This window comes from Saimiri boliviensis, chromosome 7 (genome assembly GCF_048565385.1).
Source record: "Saimiri boliviensis isolate mSaiBol1 chromosome 7, mSaiBol1.pri, whole genome shotgun sequence".
Taxonomy (NCBI): Eukaryota; Metazoa; Chordata; class Mammalia; order Primates; family Cebidae; genus Saimiri; species Saimiri boliviensis.
This window is the reverse complement of record NC_133455.1, coordinates 62642998-62661350: the sequence shown is the minus strand read 5'-3', so window position 1 is coordinate 62661350 and position 18353 is coordinate 62642998. Positions and strand designations below refer to the sequence as shown.

Sequence of the window (18353 nt, the reverse complement as noted above, 5' to 3'; positions counted from 1 at the left end):
CACGTGTAATCCCAGCTCCTTGGGAGGATGAGGTGGGAAGATCACTTGAAATCAGGAGGCAGAGTTTGCAGTGACTCAGGATCATACCACTGCACTCCAGCCTGGGTAACAGAGTGAGATCCTTTCTCAAAAAAAAAAAAGTCTTCTTGACAAATAATATTATGAGGGATTTGCCATTATCATTTCTGTTTCATAAGTAAGGAACACAGGTGAAATAGCTTACAGTGTCACAGCTAGTAAGTGGCAGAGCTGGGATTCAGACTTTAGCAGTAATTGCTACCTTTTTTAAAAAGAAAAAAAAAAACAATATTGGCTTGTTTTGATAATGTGATTTTGTTTATAAAAGTTTCACCTGTATATAAATTTAAGGATATTTGTAGTTAGCACTTTTTTTTTTCTTTTCCCTTTAAGATAGAGTCTCACTCTGTCACCCAGGCTGTAGTGCAGTGGCACAATCTCAGCTCACTGCGACCTCTGCCTCCGAAGTTCAAGTGATTCTTGTGCCTCAGCCCCCAGAGTAGCTGGGATTACAGGTGTGTGTCACCACACACGGCTAATTTTGTATTTTTGGTAGAGATGAGGTTTTGCCATGTTAGCCGGGTTGGTCTCGAACTCCTGGCTTCAAGTGATTTACCTGCCTTAGCCTCCTAAAGTCCTGGGATTACAGGCATGAGTCACTACACCCAATCAGCTCTTACTAGCTGGTGTATCTTGGGTTTGTGTGTCCCCTTATTTCAATCTTAATACATGTATGGAAAAAAGGACATTATGTCTTAAAATTTTAACTCTGAGTTGGTCACCAGAATTTCATTTTTAGTTGTAGGAAACATCTTAGATCCTCCCTTGGGAATCAGTCATTCTTCCCCTACCCCAACCCACACCCATGTTTAATGTAATTCTTAAAGTTATCCACATTTCATCATGGAAACATTATTGTCAGGAAATGCCATATTTACTACCCTGTCATATATCTTAAACATGTGAGAAAAATACTTGAGTAAAAATACTTTTTTTCTTTAGTTGCAGAACTTGAAGTGAAAACCAGAGAAAAATTAGAAGCTGCTAAGAAAAAAACAAGCTTTGAGATTGCAGAGCTTAAGGAGAGATTAAAAGCAAGTCGTGAAACTATAAATTGTTTAAAAAATGAAATCAGAAAACTTGAAGAAGATGACCAAGCAAAAGACATATAAACAGTTCTCAAGAGAACTTGGTAGTAAGCTAAACTAAAAATAAGGTGGGCTTCACAAGAGAAATGTACTTACTGCAAATGCTATGATGTTTTTTTGAGGAACTTCATAGCTGTTGACCATGGATTGCTCAGCAATGGGAATATGTACTGTTTAAGCAATCTTTAATGGAAAATATGTGTGTAAGAATGGATGTTATGTAGGCATTTTAACCCTTTTTAGGGAAGTTCTATGATGTTAAGCACAATTTAAAAAAATTTTTATTGTAGTATATGTATAGCTTATTTCATTATAAAGTATTACTTGTACAAATTTTGTACTTCTCTGGTAGTTAGAATTAGTGATAAAATTAATGCGTATATTTAATTTCTTCAAGTTTTTACCTACCCCATCCTATCTTTTTTGTATAAGAAGTATTCAATAAATGTAGTTTACAGATCCTATTTCTGCCTCTGGTTGTGTGTTTTACTCTTTGAAGACTTTCTGGAAATCCTTCAATACAATTAAAAGTATTTCCATAGTATTGTGACCTCACATCTCTTATTGGCACTCATTGTGGCATATAGAAAAGCTCTTTGATGGTAAAGATTATATCTTTTATTCTGTCTATCACAGTGTCATTATTCTTTGCATACAAATGCATCAAATTTTAAGGGCCAGGTGCAGTGGCTCACACCTGTAATACCATACTTTGGGAGGCCAAGGCAAGGAGATCACCTGAGGTGAGGAGGTCAAGACCACCCTGGCCAACGTGGTGAAAACTCATCTCTACTAAAAATACAAAAATTAGCTGGGCATGGTGGCGCACACCTGTAATCCCAGCTACTCAGGAGGCTGAGGCAGGAGAATCGCTTGAACCAAGTAGGCGGAGGTTGCAGTGAGCCAAGTTTGCACCACTGCACTCCAGCCTGGGCAACAGAGTAAGACTTCGTCCATGTAGGTAGGTCTGACTTTATGTATGCATACATAGTAGGTGATGCATGCATATAACGGTCATGGCTCAATCGTGCTCTCTATTGGCTCTTATTTTTTTTGTTAGCTTTAATCTTGGTAGGACTTCATTGTGACATTGCAAAGAACTCGTATAACTCAACAATAATTTTTATTTTTTTTATTGTACTTTTAAGTTCTGGGGTACCTGTGCAGAACATGCAGGTTTGTTGTATAGGTATACACGTGCCATGGTGGTTCGCTGCATCCATCACCCTGTCATCTACATCAGATATTTATCCTAATGGTATCCTTCCCCTAGTCCCTTAATCCCTGACAAGGCCTTGTGTTTGACATTCCCCTCCCTCTAATCATGTGTTCTCATTGTTCATTCCCCTCTTATGAGTGAGAACATGCAGTGTTTGGTTCTCTGTTCTTGTGTTAGTTTGCTGAAAATGATGGTTTCCAGCTTCATCCATGACCCTGCAAAGGACATGAATTTATCCTTTTGATGGCTTCGTAATATTCCATGGTGTATATGTGCTACATATTCTTTATTCAGTCTATCACTGATGGGCCTTTGGGTTGGTTCCGATGGGCCTTTGGGTTGGTTCCAAGTCTTCGCTATTATGAACAGTGCTGCAATAAATATATGTATGCATGTGTCTTTATGATAGAATGATTTGTAATCCTTTGGATATATACCCGGTAATGGGATTGCTGGGTCAAATGGAATTTCTGGTTCTAGATCCTTGGGGAATCAATACATTGTCTTCCACAATGCTTGAACTAACTTACACTCCCACCATCAGTGTAAAACTGTTCCACATCCTCTCCAGCATCTGTTGTTTCTTGACTTTTTAATGATCACCGTTCTAACTGGTGTGAGATAGTATGTACCTCGATGTAGTTTTGATTTGCATTTCTCTAATGACCAGTGATGATGAGCTTTTTTTCATGTTTGTTGGCTAAATGAATGTCTCCTTTTGAGAAGTGTCTGTTTATATCCTTCACCCACTTTTTGATGGGGCTGGTTTTTTCCTGTAATTTTGTTTAAGTTCTTTGTAGATTCTGGATACTAGCCCTTTGTCAGATGGGTGGAATGCAGAAATTTCCACCCATTCTGTAGGTTGCCTGTTCACTCTGATATTATTTTCTTTTACTGTGCAGAAGGTCTTTAGTTTAATTAGATCCCATTTGTCAATTTTGACTTTTGTTGCCATTGCCTTTGGTGTTTTAGTCAGAAAGTCTTTGCCCATGCCTATATCCTGAATAGTTTTGCCTAGGTTTTCTTCTAGGGTTTTTATGGTTTTAGGTCTTATGTTTAAATCTTTAATCCATCTTGAGTTAATTTTTGTATAAGGTGTAAGGAAGGGATCCAGTTTCAGCTTTATGATATGGCTAACCAGTTTTCCCAATACCATGTATTAAATAGGGAATCCTTTTCCCATTGCTTGTTTTGTTTTGTCAGGTTTGTCAAAGATCAGTTGGTCGTAGGTGTATGACATTATTTCTGAGTCCTCTGTTCTGTTCCATTGGTCTATATCTCTATTTTGGTACCAGTACCATGCTGTTTTGATTACTGTAGCCTTGTAGTATAGTTTGAAGTCAGGTATTGTGATGCCTCTAGCTTTGTTTCTTTTGCTTAGAATTGTCTTTTGCTTAGAATTGTCTTGAGCCCTTTTTTGGTTCCAAATGAAACTTAAGGTGGTTTTTTTCAATTCTGTGAAGAATGTCAATGGTAGCTTGATGGGGATAGTGTTGAATCTATAGATTACTTTGGGCAGTGTGGTCATTCTCACAATATTGTTTCTTCCTAACCATAAGCATGGAATGTTTTTCCATTTGTTTGTGTCCTCTCTTATTTCCTTGAGCAGTGGTTTGTAGTTCTCCCTGAAGAGGTCCTTCACCTCCCTTGTAAGTTGTATTCCTAGGTATTTTATTCTCTTTGTAGTAATTGTGAATGGGAGTTCACTTATGATTTGGCTCTCTGTTACTGGAGTATAGGAATGGTTGTGATTTTTGCACATTGCTTTTGTATCCTGAGACTTTGCTGAAGTTGCTTATCAGCTTAAGGAGATTTTGAGCTGAGACGATGGGGCCTTCAAAATATACAATTATGTCATGTGCAAATAGAGATAATTTGACTTCCTCTTTTTCTAATTGAATACTTTATTTCATTTTCTTTCCTGATTGCCCTGGCCAGAACTTCCAGTACTATGTTGAACAAGAGTGGTGAGAGAGGGTGTCCTTGTCTTGTGCCGGTTTTCAAAGGCAATGCTTTCAGCTTTTGCTCATTCAGTATGATATTGGTTGTGGGTTTGTCATAAATAGCTCTTATTATTTTGAGATAATGTTCCATTAATACCTAGGTTATTGAAAGTTTTTAGCATGAAGGGCTGTTGAATTTTGTCAAAGGCCTTCTCTGCATCTATTGAGATAATTATGTGATTTTTGTCCTTGGTTCTGTTTATGTGATGGATTACATTTATTAATTTGCATATGTTAAACCAGCCTTGCATTCCAGGGGTGAAGCCAACTTGATTGTGTTAGATAAGCTTCTTGATGTAGTGTTGGATTCAGTTTGCCAGTATTTTATCGAGGATTTTCACAATGATGTTCATCAGGGATATTGGCCTGAAATTTTCTTTTTTGGTTGTGTCTCTGCTGGGTTTTGGTATCAGGATAATGTTGGCCTCATAAAATGAGTTAGGGAGGATTCCTTCTTCTATGGTTTGAAATAGTTTCAGAAGGAATGGTACCAGCTTCTCTTTGTACTTCTGGTAGAATTTGGCTGTGAAACCGTCTGGTCCTGGACTTCTTTTTGTTGGTAGGGTATTAGTTGCTGCCTCAATTTCAGACCTTGTTATTGGTCTATTCAGGGATTCGACTTCTTCCTGGTTATTCTTAGGAGGGTGTAAGTGTCTAGGAATTTATCCATTTCTTCCAGATTTTCTGGTTTATTTGCGTAGAGATGTTTATAGTATTCTCTGATGGCAGTTTGTATTTCGGTGGGATCAGTGATGATACTGCTTTTATCATTTCTTATTGCATCTATTTGATTCTTCTCTCTTTTCTTCTTTATTAGTCTGGCTAGCAGTCTATTTTGTTAATCTTTTCAAAAAACCAGCTCCTGGATTTATTGATTTTTTTAAAGGGTTTTTTTGTGTCTTTCTCTCCTTCAGTTCTGCTCTGATCTTAGTTATTTCTTGTTTTCTGCTAGCTTTTGAGGTTTTTTTTTATTTTTTTTTTTAATCTGGGTCCTCCAGCTCTTTCAATTTTGATGATAGGGTGTCAATTTTAGATCTTTCCTTGCTTCTCATGTGGGTATTTTTTGCTTTAAATTTTCCTCTAGACACTGCTTGAAATGTGTCCCAGAGATTCTGGTATGTTGTGAATTTGTTCTTGTTGGTTTTGAAGAACATCTTTATTTCTCCCTTCATTTCATTGTTTATCCAGTCAACATTCAAGAGCCAGTTTTCAGTTTCCATGAAGTTGCGTGGTTCTGAGTGAGTTTCTTAATCCCGAGTTCTAATTTGATTGCACTGTGGTCTGAGAGACTGTTTGTTCTGATTTCCATTCTTTTGCATTTGCTGAGGAGTTTTACTTCCAATTATGTGGTCAATTTTAGAATAGGTGTGAGGTAGTACTGAGAAGAATATATATTCTGTTGATTTGGAGTGGAGAGTTTTGTAGATGTCTATTAGGTCTGCAGAGTTCAGAGCTGAGTTGAAGTCCTGAATATTCTTATTAATTTTCTGTTTTGTTGATCTGTCTAATATTGACAGTGGGATGTTAAAGTATCCCACTATTATTGTGTGGGAGTCTAAGTCTCATTGTAGGTCTCTAAGAATTTACTTTATAAATCTGGGTGCTCCTAACTATTTAGGATCGTTAGCTCTTCTTGTTGCATTGATCCTATTACCATTATGCAATGCCCTTCCTTGTCTCTTTTGATCTTTGTTGGTTTAATGTCTGTTTTATCAGAGACCTGGATTGCAATCCCTGCATTTTTTCGCTTTCCATTTGCTTGGTAAATATTCCTCCATTCCTTTATTTTGAGCCTAAGTGTGTCTTTGCATGTGCGATCGGTCTCCTGAATACAGCTCACCAATGGGTCTTGAGTCTATCCAATTTGCCAGTCTCTGTCTTTTAATTAGTGCATTTATCCCATTTATATTTAAATTTAATATTGTTATGTGTGAATTTGATCCTGCCATTATGATGCTAGCTGGTTATTTTGCCTGTTAGTTGATTCAGTTTCGTCCTAGCATCGATAGTCTTTACAATTTGGTATGTTTTTGCAGTGGCTGGTACCAGTTGTTCCTTTCCATGTTTAGTGCTTCCTTCAGGAGCTGTTGTAAGGCAGATACGGTGGTGACAAAATCTTTGAGCATTTGATTGTCCATAAAGGATTTTATTTCTCCTTCACTTATGAAGCTTAGTTTGGCTGGATTTGAAATTTGAAATTAAGAATGTTGAATATCGCCCCCCACCTTCTTCTGGCTTGTAGGGTTTCTGCTGAGAGATCTGCTGTTAGTCAGATGGGCTTCCCTTTGTGGGTAAGCAACCTTTCTCTCTGGCTACCCTTAGCATTTTTTCCCTTCATTTCAACCTTGGTGAATCTGACAATTACATGTCTTGGGGTTGCTCTTCTCGAGGAGTATCTTTGTGATGTTCTCTGTATTTCCTGTATTTGAGTGTTGGCCTGCCTTGCTAGGTTGGGGAAGTTCTCCTGGATAATATCCTGAAGAGTGTTTTCCAACTTGGTTCCATTCTCCCCTTCACTTTCAGGTGCACCGATCAAACGTAGATTTGATCTTTTGACACAATCCCATATTTCTTGGAGGCTTTGTTTCTTTCTTTTCACTCTTTTTTCTCTAATCTCGTCTTCTTGCTTTATTTCATTGAGTTGATGTTCAATTTCTGATATCCTTTCTTCTGTTTCATCAATGTGGCTATTGAAACTTGTGTATGCTTCACGAAGTTCTTGTGCTGTGTTTTTCAGTTCCATTAGGTCGTTTATATTCTTCTCTAAACTGTTTTAGTTAGCATTTTGTCTGATTTTTTTTCAAGGTTCTTATCTCCCTTGCATTGGGTTAGAACATGCTCCTTTAGCTTGGAGAAGTTTGTTGTTGCCCATTTTCTGAAGGCTGCTTCTGTCAGGTCATCAAACTTATTCTCTGTCCAGTTTTGTTCCCTTGCTGACAAGGAGTTGTGATTCCTTGGAGAAGAGGCATTCTGGTTTTTGGAGTTTTTAGCCTTTTTGTGCTGATTTCTTCCCATCTTTGTGGATTTATCTACCTGTGTTCTTTGATGCTGGTGATGTTTGGATGGGATCTAGGAGTGGACATTGATACTGTTCCTTTCTGTTTGTTAGTTTTCCTTCTAACAGGCCCCTCTGCTGCTGGTCTGCAGGAGTTTGCTGGAGGTTCACTCCAGACCCTGTTTGCCGGAGGTTCACTCCAGACCCTGTTTGCCTGGGTATCACCAGCGGAAGCTGCAGAACAGCAAAGATTGCTGCCTGTTCCTTCCTCTGGATGCTTCATCCCAGAGGGCACCCACCAGATGCCAGCCAGCACTCTCCTGTATGAAGTGTCTGTCTGTCCTTACTAGGAGGCGTCTCCCAGTAAGGATACATGGGAGTCAGGGAGCCACTTGATGGGGCAGTCTGTCCCTTATCAGAGCTTAAACGCTGAGCTGGAAAATCCACTCTTCTCTTCAGGGATGTTTCAGTCTGCTGAAACTGCACGCACAGCCACCCCTTCCCCGAGGTGCTCTGTCCCAAGGAGATGGGGGTTTTATCCATAAGTCCCTGACTGGGACTGCTGCCCTTTTTTTTTGAGGGCTGCCTTGCCCAGAGAGGAGGAATCCAGAGAGGCAGTCTGGGAGCAGTGACCTTGCTGAGCTGGTCTGGTGGGCTCTGCCCAGTTTGAACTTCCCAGTGGCTTTGTTTACACTGTGAGGGTAAAACTGCATACTCAAGCCTCAGCAATGGCGGCGGCCCCTCCCCCCACCAAGCTTGAGCATCCCAGGTTGACCTCAGCCTGCTATGCTGGCAGCAAGAATTTCAAGCCAGTGAATCTTAGCTTGCTGGGCTCCGTGGGGATGGGACCCGCTGAGTCACCTGGCCACAGACCCTCCCTGACTTCAGCCCCCTTTCCAGGGGAGTGAACAGTTCTGTCTTGCTGGCATTCCATGTCCCACTGGGGTACGAAAAAAAAAAAAACTCCAGCCACTAGCTTGCTGTCTGCCCAAATGGCTGCCCAGATTTGTGCTTGAAACCCAGGGCCCTGGTAGGGTAGGAACTGGAGGGAATCTCCTGGTCTGCCAGTTGTGAAGACCATTGGAAAAGTGCAGTATCTGGGCTGGAGTGAACTGTTCCTCCCAGTACAGTCTCTCATGGCTTTCCTTGACTAGGGGAGGGGCATGCCCCGACCCCTTGAGCTTCCTGGGTGAGGCAAGACCCTCCGCCCCACCGCTTCGGTTCATTCTCCGTGGGCTGCACCCACTGTTCAACCACACCCAGTGACATGAACTGGATACCTCCGTCTATGTCGATCTTGCTGGGAGCTGTAGACTGGAGCTGCTCTATTTGGCCATCTTGCCAATGGACTGGATTTTTTTTTTTTAACAAGAAGCTGTTTGTTGTTTGTTTGTTTTGTGACACAGTCTCACTCTGTCGCCCTGGTTTGAGTGCAATCTCAGTTCACTGCTGCTTCTGCCTCCCAGGTTCAAGCAATTCTTGTGTTTCAACCTTCCAGAGTAGCTAGGATTACAGGTGTGCATCACCAAACCGGGCTAACTTTTATAGTTTTAGTAGAGACCAGGTTTTGCAAGGTTGGCCACACTGGTCTCGAACTCCTGGCCTCAAGTGATCATTCTGCCTCAGCCTCCGAAAGTCCTCGGATTACATGCGTGAGCCACCTCACCTGGCCCAAGTGTTGGAAAATCTTAATATGACATGGTTGAGTCTTTGAGTAGGTTTGTTTTTAATTGTGCAGTAGTCATTATGCTAAATGTTATTTCCACTGGACGGCTCGAAGAAGTTCTCCTTTCATTGTTGTTCATTGATTAAGAGGTGTGAGAGGAGGGGGACTGGAGCTTGAGGCGATTACATTTAGGCAAAGTTACTCTAGGAATGGGAAAGGGAAACAAAGTGAAGACTTGCTGATGTACCTGAGAAATCACATGTTTTTAATAGAAGTACGTGGAAGCTGTCTGATACCTTGCAGGGGTGCTGTGGCTGGAGACTAGAAGAAATGGTGGCTTTATCAATACTGGAATGGAGATTGCCAGGACTCTTGTTCTGGAAGAACAAAGAGACGAGCTGTAGTTGAAATTGCTGCCATTGGAGTTCACACTAGGTGGGAAAGGAAGGAACTTCAGGAAGGAGTCAGAGAATGGAGGGTACAGAGGACTGAGCTCTGAAGGTTTAGGAGCAGTAACTCTGAGTGTTACCATGGGCAGTGCTGGCATCACCTGGAGCTTGTTGTAACTCAGTGCACCACGGGCAGCGCTGGCATCACCTGGAGCTTGTTGTAACTCTGAATGTTACCACAGGCAGCGCTGGCATCACCTGGAGTTTGTAACTCTGAGTGTGGCCACGGGCAGTGCTGGCATCACCTGGAGCTTGTTGTAACTCAGTGCACCACGGGCAGCGCTGGCATCACCTGGAGCTTGTTGTAACTCTGAATGTTACCACAGGCAGCTCTGGCATCACCTGGAGCTTGTAACTCCGAGTGTGGCCACCGGCAGTGCTGGCATCACCTGGAGCTTGTTAAAAATGCAGAATCTCTCATCCGACACCAAGCCTACCGAATCAGAACACACATTTTAATATTTCCAGGTATATATGTACATTCAAGTTTAAGGTGCACTGGTCTAGAGGGAAAAAAGATTTAGTGTTAGAGTATGAAAGATATCAGCAAAATAAACGATTAGCCTAATAGAGTAAAATACTGAAGTTTAATATTTTAGAGGTGATCTCGCTTTTTCATTCCTTCCTTACTTCTTATTTTCTTTCTTTCTTTTTTGAAATGGATTCTTGCTCTGTTGTCCAGGCTGGAGTGCAGTGGGTGTGATTTTAGCTCACTGCAAGCTCCACCCCCCAGGTTCAAGCAGTTCTCCTGCCTCAGCCTCCTGAGTACGTGGGATTACAGGCCCCTCACTATGCTTGGCTAATTTTTGTATTTTTAGTAGAGACAGAGTTTCAACATCTTGGCCAGGCTGGTCTCAAACTGCAGACCTTAAGTTATCTGCCCACCTCAGCCTCCCAAAGTGCTATAGATGTGAGCCACCAGGCCTGGCTCTAGAGGTGATCTTTCTAAGTATGACACAATTAAATGTAATACCATAATTAAAAGGCTGATAATTTAAAAACATAAAAATGTATGACTTCTGTACAGGAAACCTTATAAAGTTTTCAGAAAAAACGGTTTAAATCAGGTTATAAGACAAATTACAAATTGGAAGAAGGAATTAACAGCTCTTAAAAATCAAGGGTGAGCAAAGGACATTAATAAGCTGTTCATAAAAGCAGTAACACAAATAGCTAATAAACATAGTAAAGGTTACCAACCTGGTAAGCAATCAAAGAATTACAAGCTAATATTTTGTTTTCCTTATTACAAAGCAAGATGAAAAAGATTGACAATACCTGGAAGTAGACAGGATCTCAGGAAATGACATTTATGCTGTTTCAATGGTATTCTAAATTAATACAATCTTTCTGGAGAGAAATCTGGGAATAAACATCAACATTTTAAGTGTGCCATTCCTTGCTAGAAATTTATGCTATAGAAGTAATTTAAAGATGTGCTGAGTTTGTATATGTTAGGAGGTTCATAAGTGCTACTGCTTTAAATTTTGACAAAGTAGATAAAACCTAAATGTCAAACAATAGCAGATTGGTTAGATCAGTGGTTCTCAACTTGAGGCAGTATTGCCCACAGCAGACATTTGGCAATATGTGGAGACATTTTTGATGGTCATAACTAGGGATGGGAGCTACTGGCATCTAGTACAGACACAGAGGACAGGGAGGCTATTAAATATCCTTCAGTGCACAACACAGCCTCCCACAACAAAGAATTATCCAGGCCAAAATGTCAATAGTGCTGAAGCTGAGCCCAGTGAGCCCTAGAATATAAAGAATATGATTGCTGTACAATTAATTATTTTTCAGCCACAGTAATTTCAATATAGATCTGTATTTACTGACTTGGAAAGATAAATTGTTCAGTGGCAAAAAGCAGATAATAAAAATAAAATGAATAGTAAGATTTCATTTAGATGAAGCAAACAAAAAACTATTCCTAGCAATATGTTTCTAAGGTGACCAACATGCTGAGTGCTAATCCACAAGCTGCAATGTTTTAATTTTCTTTTTAAAATCTTTCTGTATTTTCTGAAAAGTTTTCCCAGTAAACATGCATTCTTTTTTAAATTGGAAAAACAGCAAAAGCATTTTAATCTAAAAGCAACACAGAAAAAAAGCACAAAAGTGTTAGAGAGGACCAATGACTAATTCTGAATGAAAACAGGATCAACATGTCTTAGAGTGAATTACAGAAGTGCAGAGGAGGTAAAGATCACTGGAAATGGGAAATTCAGGAATGAAAAAGCCAGAGTGTTGGATCAGTTCTGTATAAGGGCTCTGAATTTTCTAAGATAGTGGCAGGAATTGGGACAGAGGGAAAAACTATAGTCAGGGGCTAAGCACCTCAATAGATGTCAACGAGAATGAGAACAGTAGAACTAGACTTTGTGACTTTGAAACTTTTTTCTTTTGAAAGTATCACAAGAAAACATGAACCAGACAAAAGAAAAACTTTAAACTTACAATTTTTATGTACCTGGAAACAACCATTCTTATAGGGAGGGGGCATTGTGGCACACACGTGTAGTCCCAGCTACTCGGGAGGCTGTGGTGGGAGGATTGCTCGAGCCCAGTGAGCCATGATCACAGCACTGCACTGCAGCTTGGGTGACAGAATGAGATTCTGTCTAAAAAAAAAAAAAAAAAAACCCAAACAAACACACACCCATGTAGGTATTAATCAGTGCCCTAATGTTGCGTGTTTGTTTCTGGTATTTCATTGTTATACACAACACATCTCTAAACATTCTCAGAGCTAAGTCTTTGAGCACATCCTTAGCTCCTCTGGATCCATTCTTAAACATGCAACTGCAAGGTTAAAAAGCATGTACATTTTTTTTTTTTTTTTTTTTTTTTTTTTTTTTTTTTTTTTTTGAGGCGGAGTTTCACTCTTGTTACCCAGGCTGGAGTGCAATGGCGCGATCTCGGCTCACCGCAACCTCCGCCTCCTGGGTTCAGGCAATTCTCCTGCCTCAGCCTCCTGAGTGGCTGGGATTACAGGCACACGCCACCATGCCCAGCTAATTTTTTGTATCTTTGGTAGAGACGGGGTTTCACCATGTTGACCAGGATGGTCTCGATCTCTCGACCTCGTGATCCACCTGCCTCAGCCTCCCAAAGTGCTGGGATTACAGGCTTGAGCCACCGCGCCCGGCTAAGCATGTACATTTTTAAGACTTAAAATATTTGGCCACATTTACTCCTATACAATGTCAAATGTATAATTTTTAAAATGCTAAAAAGTATTCTCATAAACATGTAGAGTAAGCACAGGTCAAGTTTTTATTTTAACTTATTAATGAAGAAACCAGGAGGGTAACAAAGCCAGTTCAAAGAAAGACATAAGAAGTTATTTGTACATACAAACACAAACACACACACACAATGTATATCTATATATATCTGCATACATATGTATTTCTATCTATATATGTATATACATATATATTATATATAAGTATATACATATATTATGTACAATCTATATATGTATATCACTATGTATCTATATATACATATGTATGTATATCTATATGTGTATATACATATATTATGTATATATGTATATATATATCCCATAACGTATATATTTTATATATTATATATTATATTATATATTATATATGTATATATAATATACATATACTATGTATATTATATATAGACTATATAATATATGTATGTAATATATACATATATACACATAAGAAAAAGAATACTAAAATTATTATAAATTATTGCTAAATTAGATATAAATCTGATGAATGTCCTGCAGGGTGATAAATCATAGCTTTTGATGCTGTCTTCTTTACAGAGCAGAAATCATTTTTGTCTGTGCAGGACAGAAATTATATCTCTATTGGACAAAAATATTAACATCTGGCCAGGCGCAGTGGCTCATGCCTATAATCCCAGCACTTTGGGAGGCCGAGGCGGGTGGATCACGAGGTCAAAAGATCGAGACCATCCTGGTCAACAAGGTGAAACACCGTCTCTACTAAAAATATAAAAATTAGTTGGGCATGGTGGCACGCGCCTGTAGTCCCAGCTACTCAGGAAGCTGAGGCAGGAAAATTGCTTGAACCCAGGAGGCAGAGGTTGCGGTGAGCTGAGATCACGCCATTGCACTCTAGCCTGGGTAAAAAGAGTGAAACTCTGTCTCAAAAAATATATATATTAACATCTTACCCATTTTCTACTTGCTAACATCTGAATTTACAGTTGTAAAATGTGCAAATCAATAACAAATCAGGATTCAATTCACCTTAGATGGGCTAGTTAGGCAATGCCCTCATATGAAAACAAATTATGCAATCATATTTTGCCTTCCAAGTTTTGGAAATTTTTTTCTGACCAAAGGTCATCCCAATTTACAGTTCTCGCTGGTTATATGTGAAAGGGCCTGTTTAGCCCCTCGTGATTACTATTATCTCTTTTTAAAATTTTTGCCAATTTCATAGATAACTTTAAATTTTTGTATTAGTGTTACTGAACATTTCTCTCATGGTCTTATTGGACATTTATTGTTCTTCCTTTTTAAAAAAAAGTATTAATATCTTCTTCTCATTGTTCTAGTGGTGTATAGTCTTTTCCTTCTTGAGTCCTGTTTTTTGATATATTCCTACCAAGTTTATTCTTAAATTATATATTAATTTATAGGTTCTTCTATAGGTATTTTTATTTTTGCATTTACTTTTCCTTCTTACATCTCATTTTTTCAATGAATTTTTAGAGCAGTTTGAGGTTTGCAGAAAGATTGAACAGAAAGTATAGAGTTCCCATGTACCCTTTTCCTGCCCCACCCACACACACAGTTTCCCCTAGTATTAACATCTGGCGTTAGTGTGGCATATCTGTTACAATTGATGAACCAATGCTGATACATTACTCTCAACTAAACTCATAGTTTGTATTAGGGTTCACATTACATATGCTATGAGGTTTTTTAAATAGAAAAACTAGCTGATTTTATTATTATCAATGCCAAACAAGTCTTTAAATCAACTAAAATGTATTTAATTAATCACAAATTTACTTTCACCTTTGTCTACAACCACAGTAAATATAGTGCTTGGCATAAAGACACAGACTTTAGAATTTAAAGCCTCCCCACCTGCAACATTACATATATAAAACTCCCACTATTGTTTATATAATATTGGATTAATCAAATTAAAATAGTTATACCATCTAGAGTAAAATAAAATAGAAATCATTTACTCATAAGATTCACATTTAAATCATCTTTATTTACATCTATATTTTAGCAAAAGTATAAGTAAATTAAGTATAAATAGCAGTTATACAGTAACAGCAGTTACTTTAAATTGAAAATGAGATCAGTCAAAATTGCTTTTAAAGAGAGCAAAATCTTGTCAGGTTTCTTGCTGTGGTTCTGGATGTTCAGAAGCAGGCTCATTTGAAGGCGGAATCCACCCTGAAGGAACTCACTTCTGCCTTCACAGTGTGGAGGTGGGAGGAAAAATCCAGGTCTCGGTGGATAGACATTTTTCACTGTTTAAGAGATTAGTAAACGACATTTTATAACTAAGAGAACCTGTTCTGTGCCCTAATAAATCATTAATTTTATAACTTCCATTACCTATTCTTTTATTTGAAAATTGACACCAGAATAATTACTTGATCTAACAAATTAATTTTTACAACATTCAGAAAAATGTACCTCTGCAAATACAGATGATTAAAGGAAATCTCATTAACTTTTAATGTAATTTTTGTCCTATATTAACACCTGTTTTTAAAAAAAGAGGAATTATTTCAAAAAATATAAAACTTACCGTAACAATAATATTTTTCTTTCATTATCAAAGTCCTTCTCAAAAAACATTTTCATGTAATGTAATTTTCACCAAATAACCAGTTGCTACCAATAATATACAGATAATTTTAGTTTTATAAGACCTGCAAAAAGTCAATTATTGTTTGACTACCAAAATACAGAAATAATTCTGTAGTATTAAGATGAATCCATTTGAAACCTATTACAGTTTACTTATGGCTGGCTGCCTTCCCAGTTTGGAATAGTAATGGTACACTCACGGATGCTAGAAGATTTTTTTCCTCCACTGTGTTACTACATGAACAGACAGTAAAATTAGTATCTCTGATTAATAAAACATATATTCAGCTTAAAAAAAAATTTTTTTTTTGATGAGCATACTTGCAAATGGAGCATGTGGTGGACCTGGGAAATCCCTTGGTGGAAAATCATCTCCAGAAGCTCCCTTTTCCCACAGAGGTGACAGGGGCCCAGTGTCAGAAGGACCCCTGTGAGAATCAGTTAACGTATCAGAGCTTGATTCTCCTCTTTCATGGGTAATTTGGTGTTCCAGAAGATTCCCTGGACCTCTTGAGCCTCTTCCTCCTCTCCTTGGAAGCAAAGGTGACAGTCTGGGTGGACTCTCCAAAGGAGTTGGAGGAGACAGAAAAGCTCTCATTTCAGATGAAGCTGAACCAATGGTGGGGACCATAAGGGGAATGCTCTCTGCCAAGTGGTGTATTTGGAACATCCAGTATATACGGATCTTTTTCAAAAAGTTCAAATTTAAACTCTATTTCAGTTAATTTTTGTCTGTTGTATTTTCTTTCCTTAAATCATTGAGACTTCTTTCAGGAGTTCGAGCTGCGAACCAATTATCATGTGCTTTGTTCTCATAGGAAATAATGCGCCCTTGATAATAATGCATCGTTTTCTCCAATTCTTCTTCAACATCTTTGGCTCGCTTTCTGTAGGTTTCCAGCTTTGCAGTGGCATGGCTGATCCTTTTGTCTACTTTAGAAAGTTTCTCTTCTGTCTCTACCTGGTAATTTTCCTCTGTTGTTAATTTCCTGTTGAGTTTCATTTCATTTTCTTGATACAGTTCAGTTATTACTTTAAGTTTCTGTTGAAGCCTCTGATTCTCACTTGAAAATATGTGTTTTCTGACTACAAAGATGTTTGTTCAGTCTCAAGATTTTTAATATGATCTGTAAGCTCTTCCTTCATTTTATCAACTTCAGATAACTGAATATAAATTTGGTTTCCTTCTCCTTCTAAGGTTTTGAAAGAAGCATTGAACTTAGCAGCATGAATTAGTTTCTTCAAAGCTCCTTTTGAAAGATGATCTAAGTAAGCAACATTTTCCAATTCACTGCTCATTTCTAACTCCCAAGTTATCACCATCCGTTCTGTCTTCTCCAAGCATAGCAGTCCAATCTTTCATCTTTAGCAAGTGTTCAGTCAGAGTCGATGGGATTGTCTTTATCACTGAGAACTTGTTCTGTGTGTACTTTGGAGTCTTCCAATGTTACTTTCTGTTTATTAAGTTCACTCACTTGTTCTTTCCATACTTCAGCTTTTTGCAAAAGTTGTTTCTGGCTCTCCTGAAGTTGGAAATTTTCATCCGAAGCATCTTTCATTGCTATCTTCAGTGGTTCTTCACTGATTTGAAATAAAGTCGTGAAGATCATTTTGACTTCAGTTACTTGTGATCTGAGGGATTTTGACTCATCTTCTAGAGACTGTCTCCTTTTTGAAATATCTGCCATCAGTTCATGTTGTTCAGACTGTTTCCATTCCTCTTCTTTTAACTCTTTTACTAGACATAGTATTTCATCCTCAAGTTCCACATTGGACCTGTTCAGCTTTTCACAGGTTGCCTCCAAACTTGGTGCTTCTGTTGCCACCTTCTCAAAGCTGGGATCCTGTAAAGATGACTCGACTTCATGGCCTTCATGCTGTTTTTGAGTAACACTAAATTTTTCACGTAGTTTACATTTTTCCTCAATTAGTCTAGAAAGCATTTCAGCAAGCCCTTTCTCTCTTCCCATATAAAGTCTACTCCTAACCAATCTAAAACCTCTCCAAACAAAAAAAAGAACAGCAAAAAATCTAAAAATAGCTGCCAGTGTCACCCATTCCCATGGAAAACCACAAGAATTAGAATCTGCTCCCGTACTTTGATGGAGTGCTGCCACGACCCGGCGTAGCACGTCCAGAACCAGCCTCAAGTAACGCTGAGAGGTAGTGCCTGGCTCCTCCATAGCACCAAGGCTGCTCTGGAGGTCGCCACAGTAACCCCAGCCTGTAGGGGCCACAACAAAGGGCGAAGAACATGCAGCCTTTAGTCTGGAACTGGAATCTACAAGTGGCAACCAGAGCGGACCACTGCGGAGCCTGCTGTGGGGGACACCGGGGGACACGGGCACTCACAGGCCTCACAGGCCCATGCTGCTCACCCCGGCCCCATGTTACACATTACATCCTGAGCAGTGCACGTGCTCCAACCTGCACAAGCCTGCGACACACCCTGTCCTGGCCACCCCACCCTCTGTTTTCATATGCTATGAGTTTTGACTAATGTCTAATGACATGCATCCAGCTTTATAGTATCACACAGAACGATTTCATGGCCCCGATGATCTTCTGTGCTCCACCTATTCATCCCTCTCTCCCTCCCCCAGATTGATATTTGTAGTCCACTTGGAATTTATTTTCATCTAGTATGTGAACTATGTGCTGATTGTGTGAAGTCGTTGTTCTGTCAGGACCTACGATTCCAATCCTAGACCTCTACCCACCAAAGGTTCTCCTGAAATGTGTATGTCCAGAGCACCAGGCCAGGCAACACCAGCTGGGGCTTTGGTCTCCATACGTTTGAGCAGAACCATCATCCAAATGATCGGGGGTGGGGACTTGGTACTGTGAGCTTCCTCTTGCTTAGATGAGACACAGACTTTTAGCAGTTCTCGTTGAAACAAGCACAGAACATGTTATTAACATGTTGAAATTGGGTTGCAAATTGTTCTTTATTATAAAATATAGCCCTTTATTCTGAGATCATGTCCTTCCTATA

At 39.1% G+C, this 18353-nt stretch overlaps 1 protein-coding gene and 1 pseudogene across 5 annotated transcripts in view; one reads left to right on the top strand and one right to left on the bottom strand.

The window, feature by feature from the left end:
• YEATS4 (YEATS domain containing 4) overlaps positions 1–18353 on the top strand; it is a 137838-nt gene that overhangs the window by 38313 nt on the left and 81172 nt on the right. Inside the window, exon 7 of one of the 5 annotated variants that reach the window (XM_003927780.4) lies at positions 1021–12282. The exons of the other annotated variants lie outside the window; for them this stretch is intronic. Within the exon in view, the coding sequence (XP_003927829.1) occupies positions 1021–1190 (170 nt within the window). The 3' untranslated portion in view covers positions 1191–12282. Of the gene's footprint in view, positions 1–1020; positions 12283–18353 lie in introns of those variants that run through there. 5 annotated transcript variants of the gene reach the window in all.
• Positions 15980–17541, bottom strand: LOC120364988 (melanoma inhibitory activity protein 2-like; annotated as a pseudogene).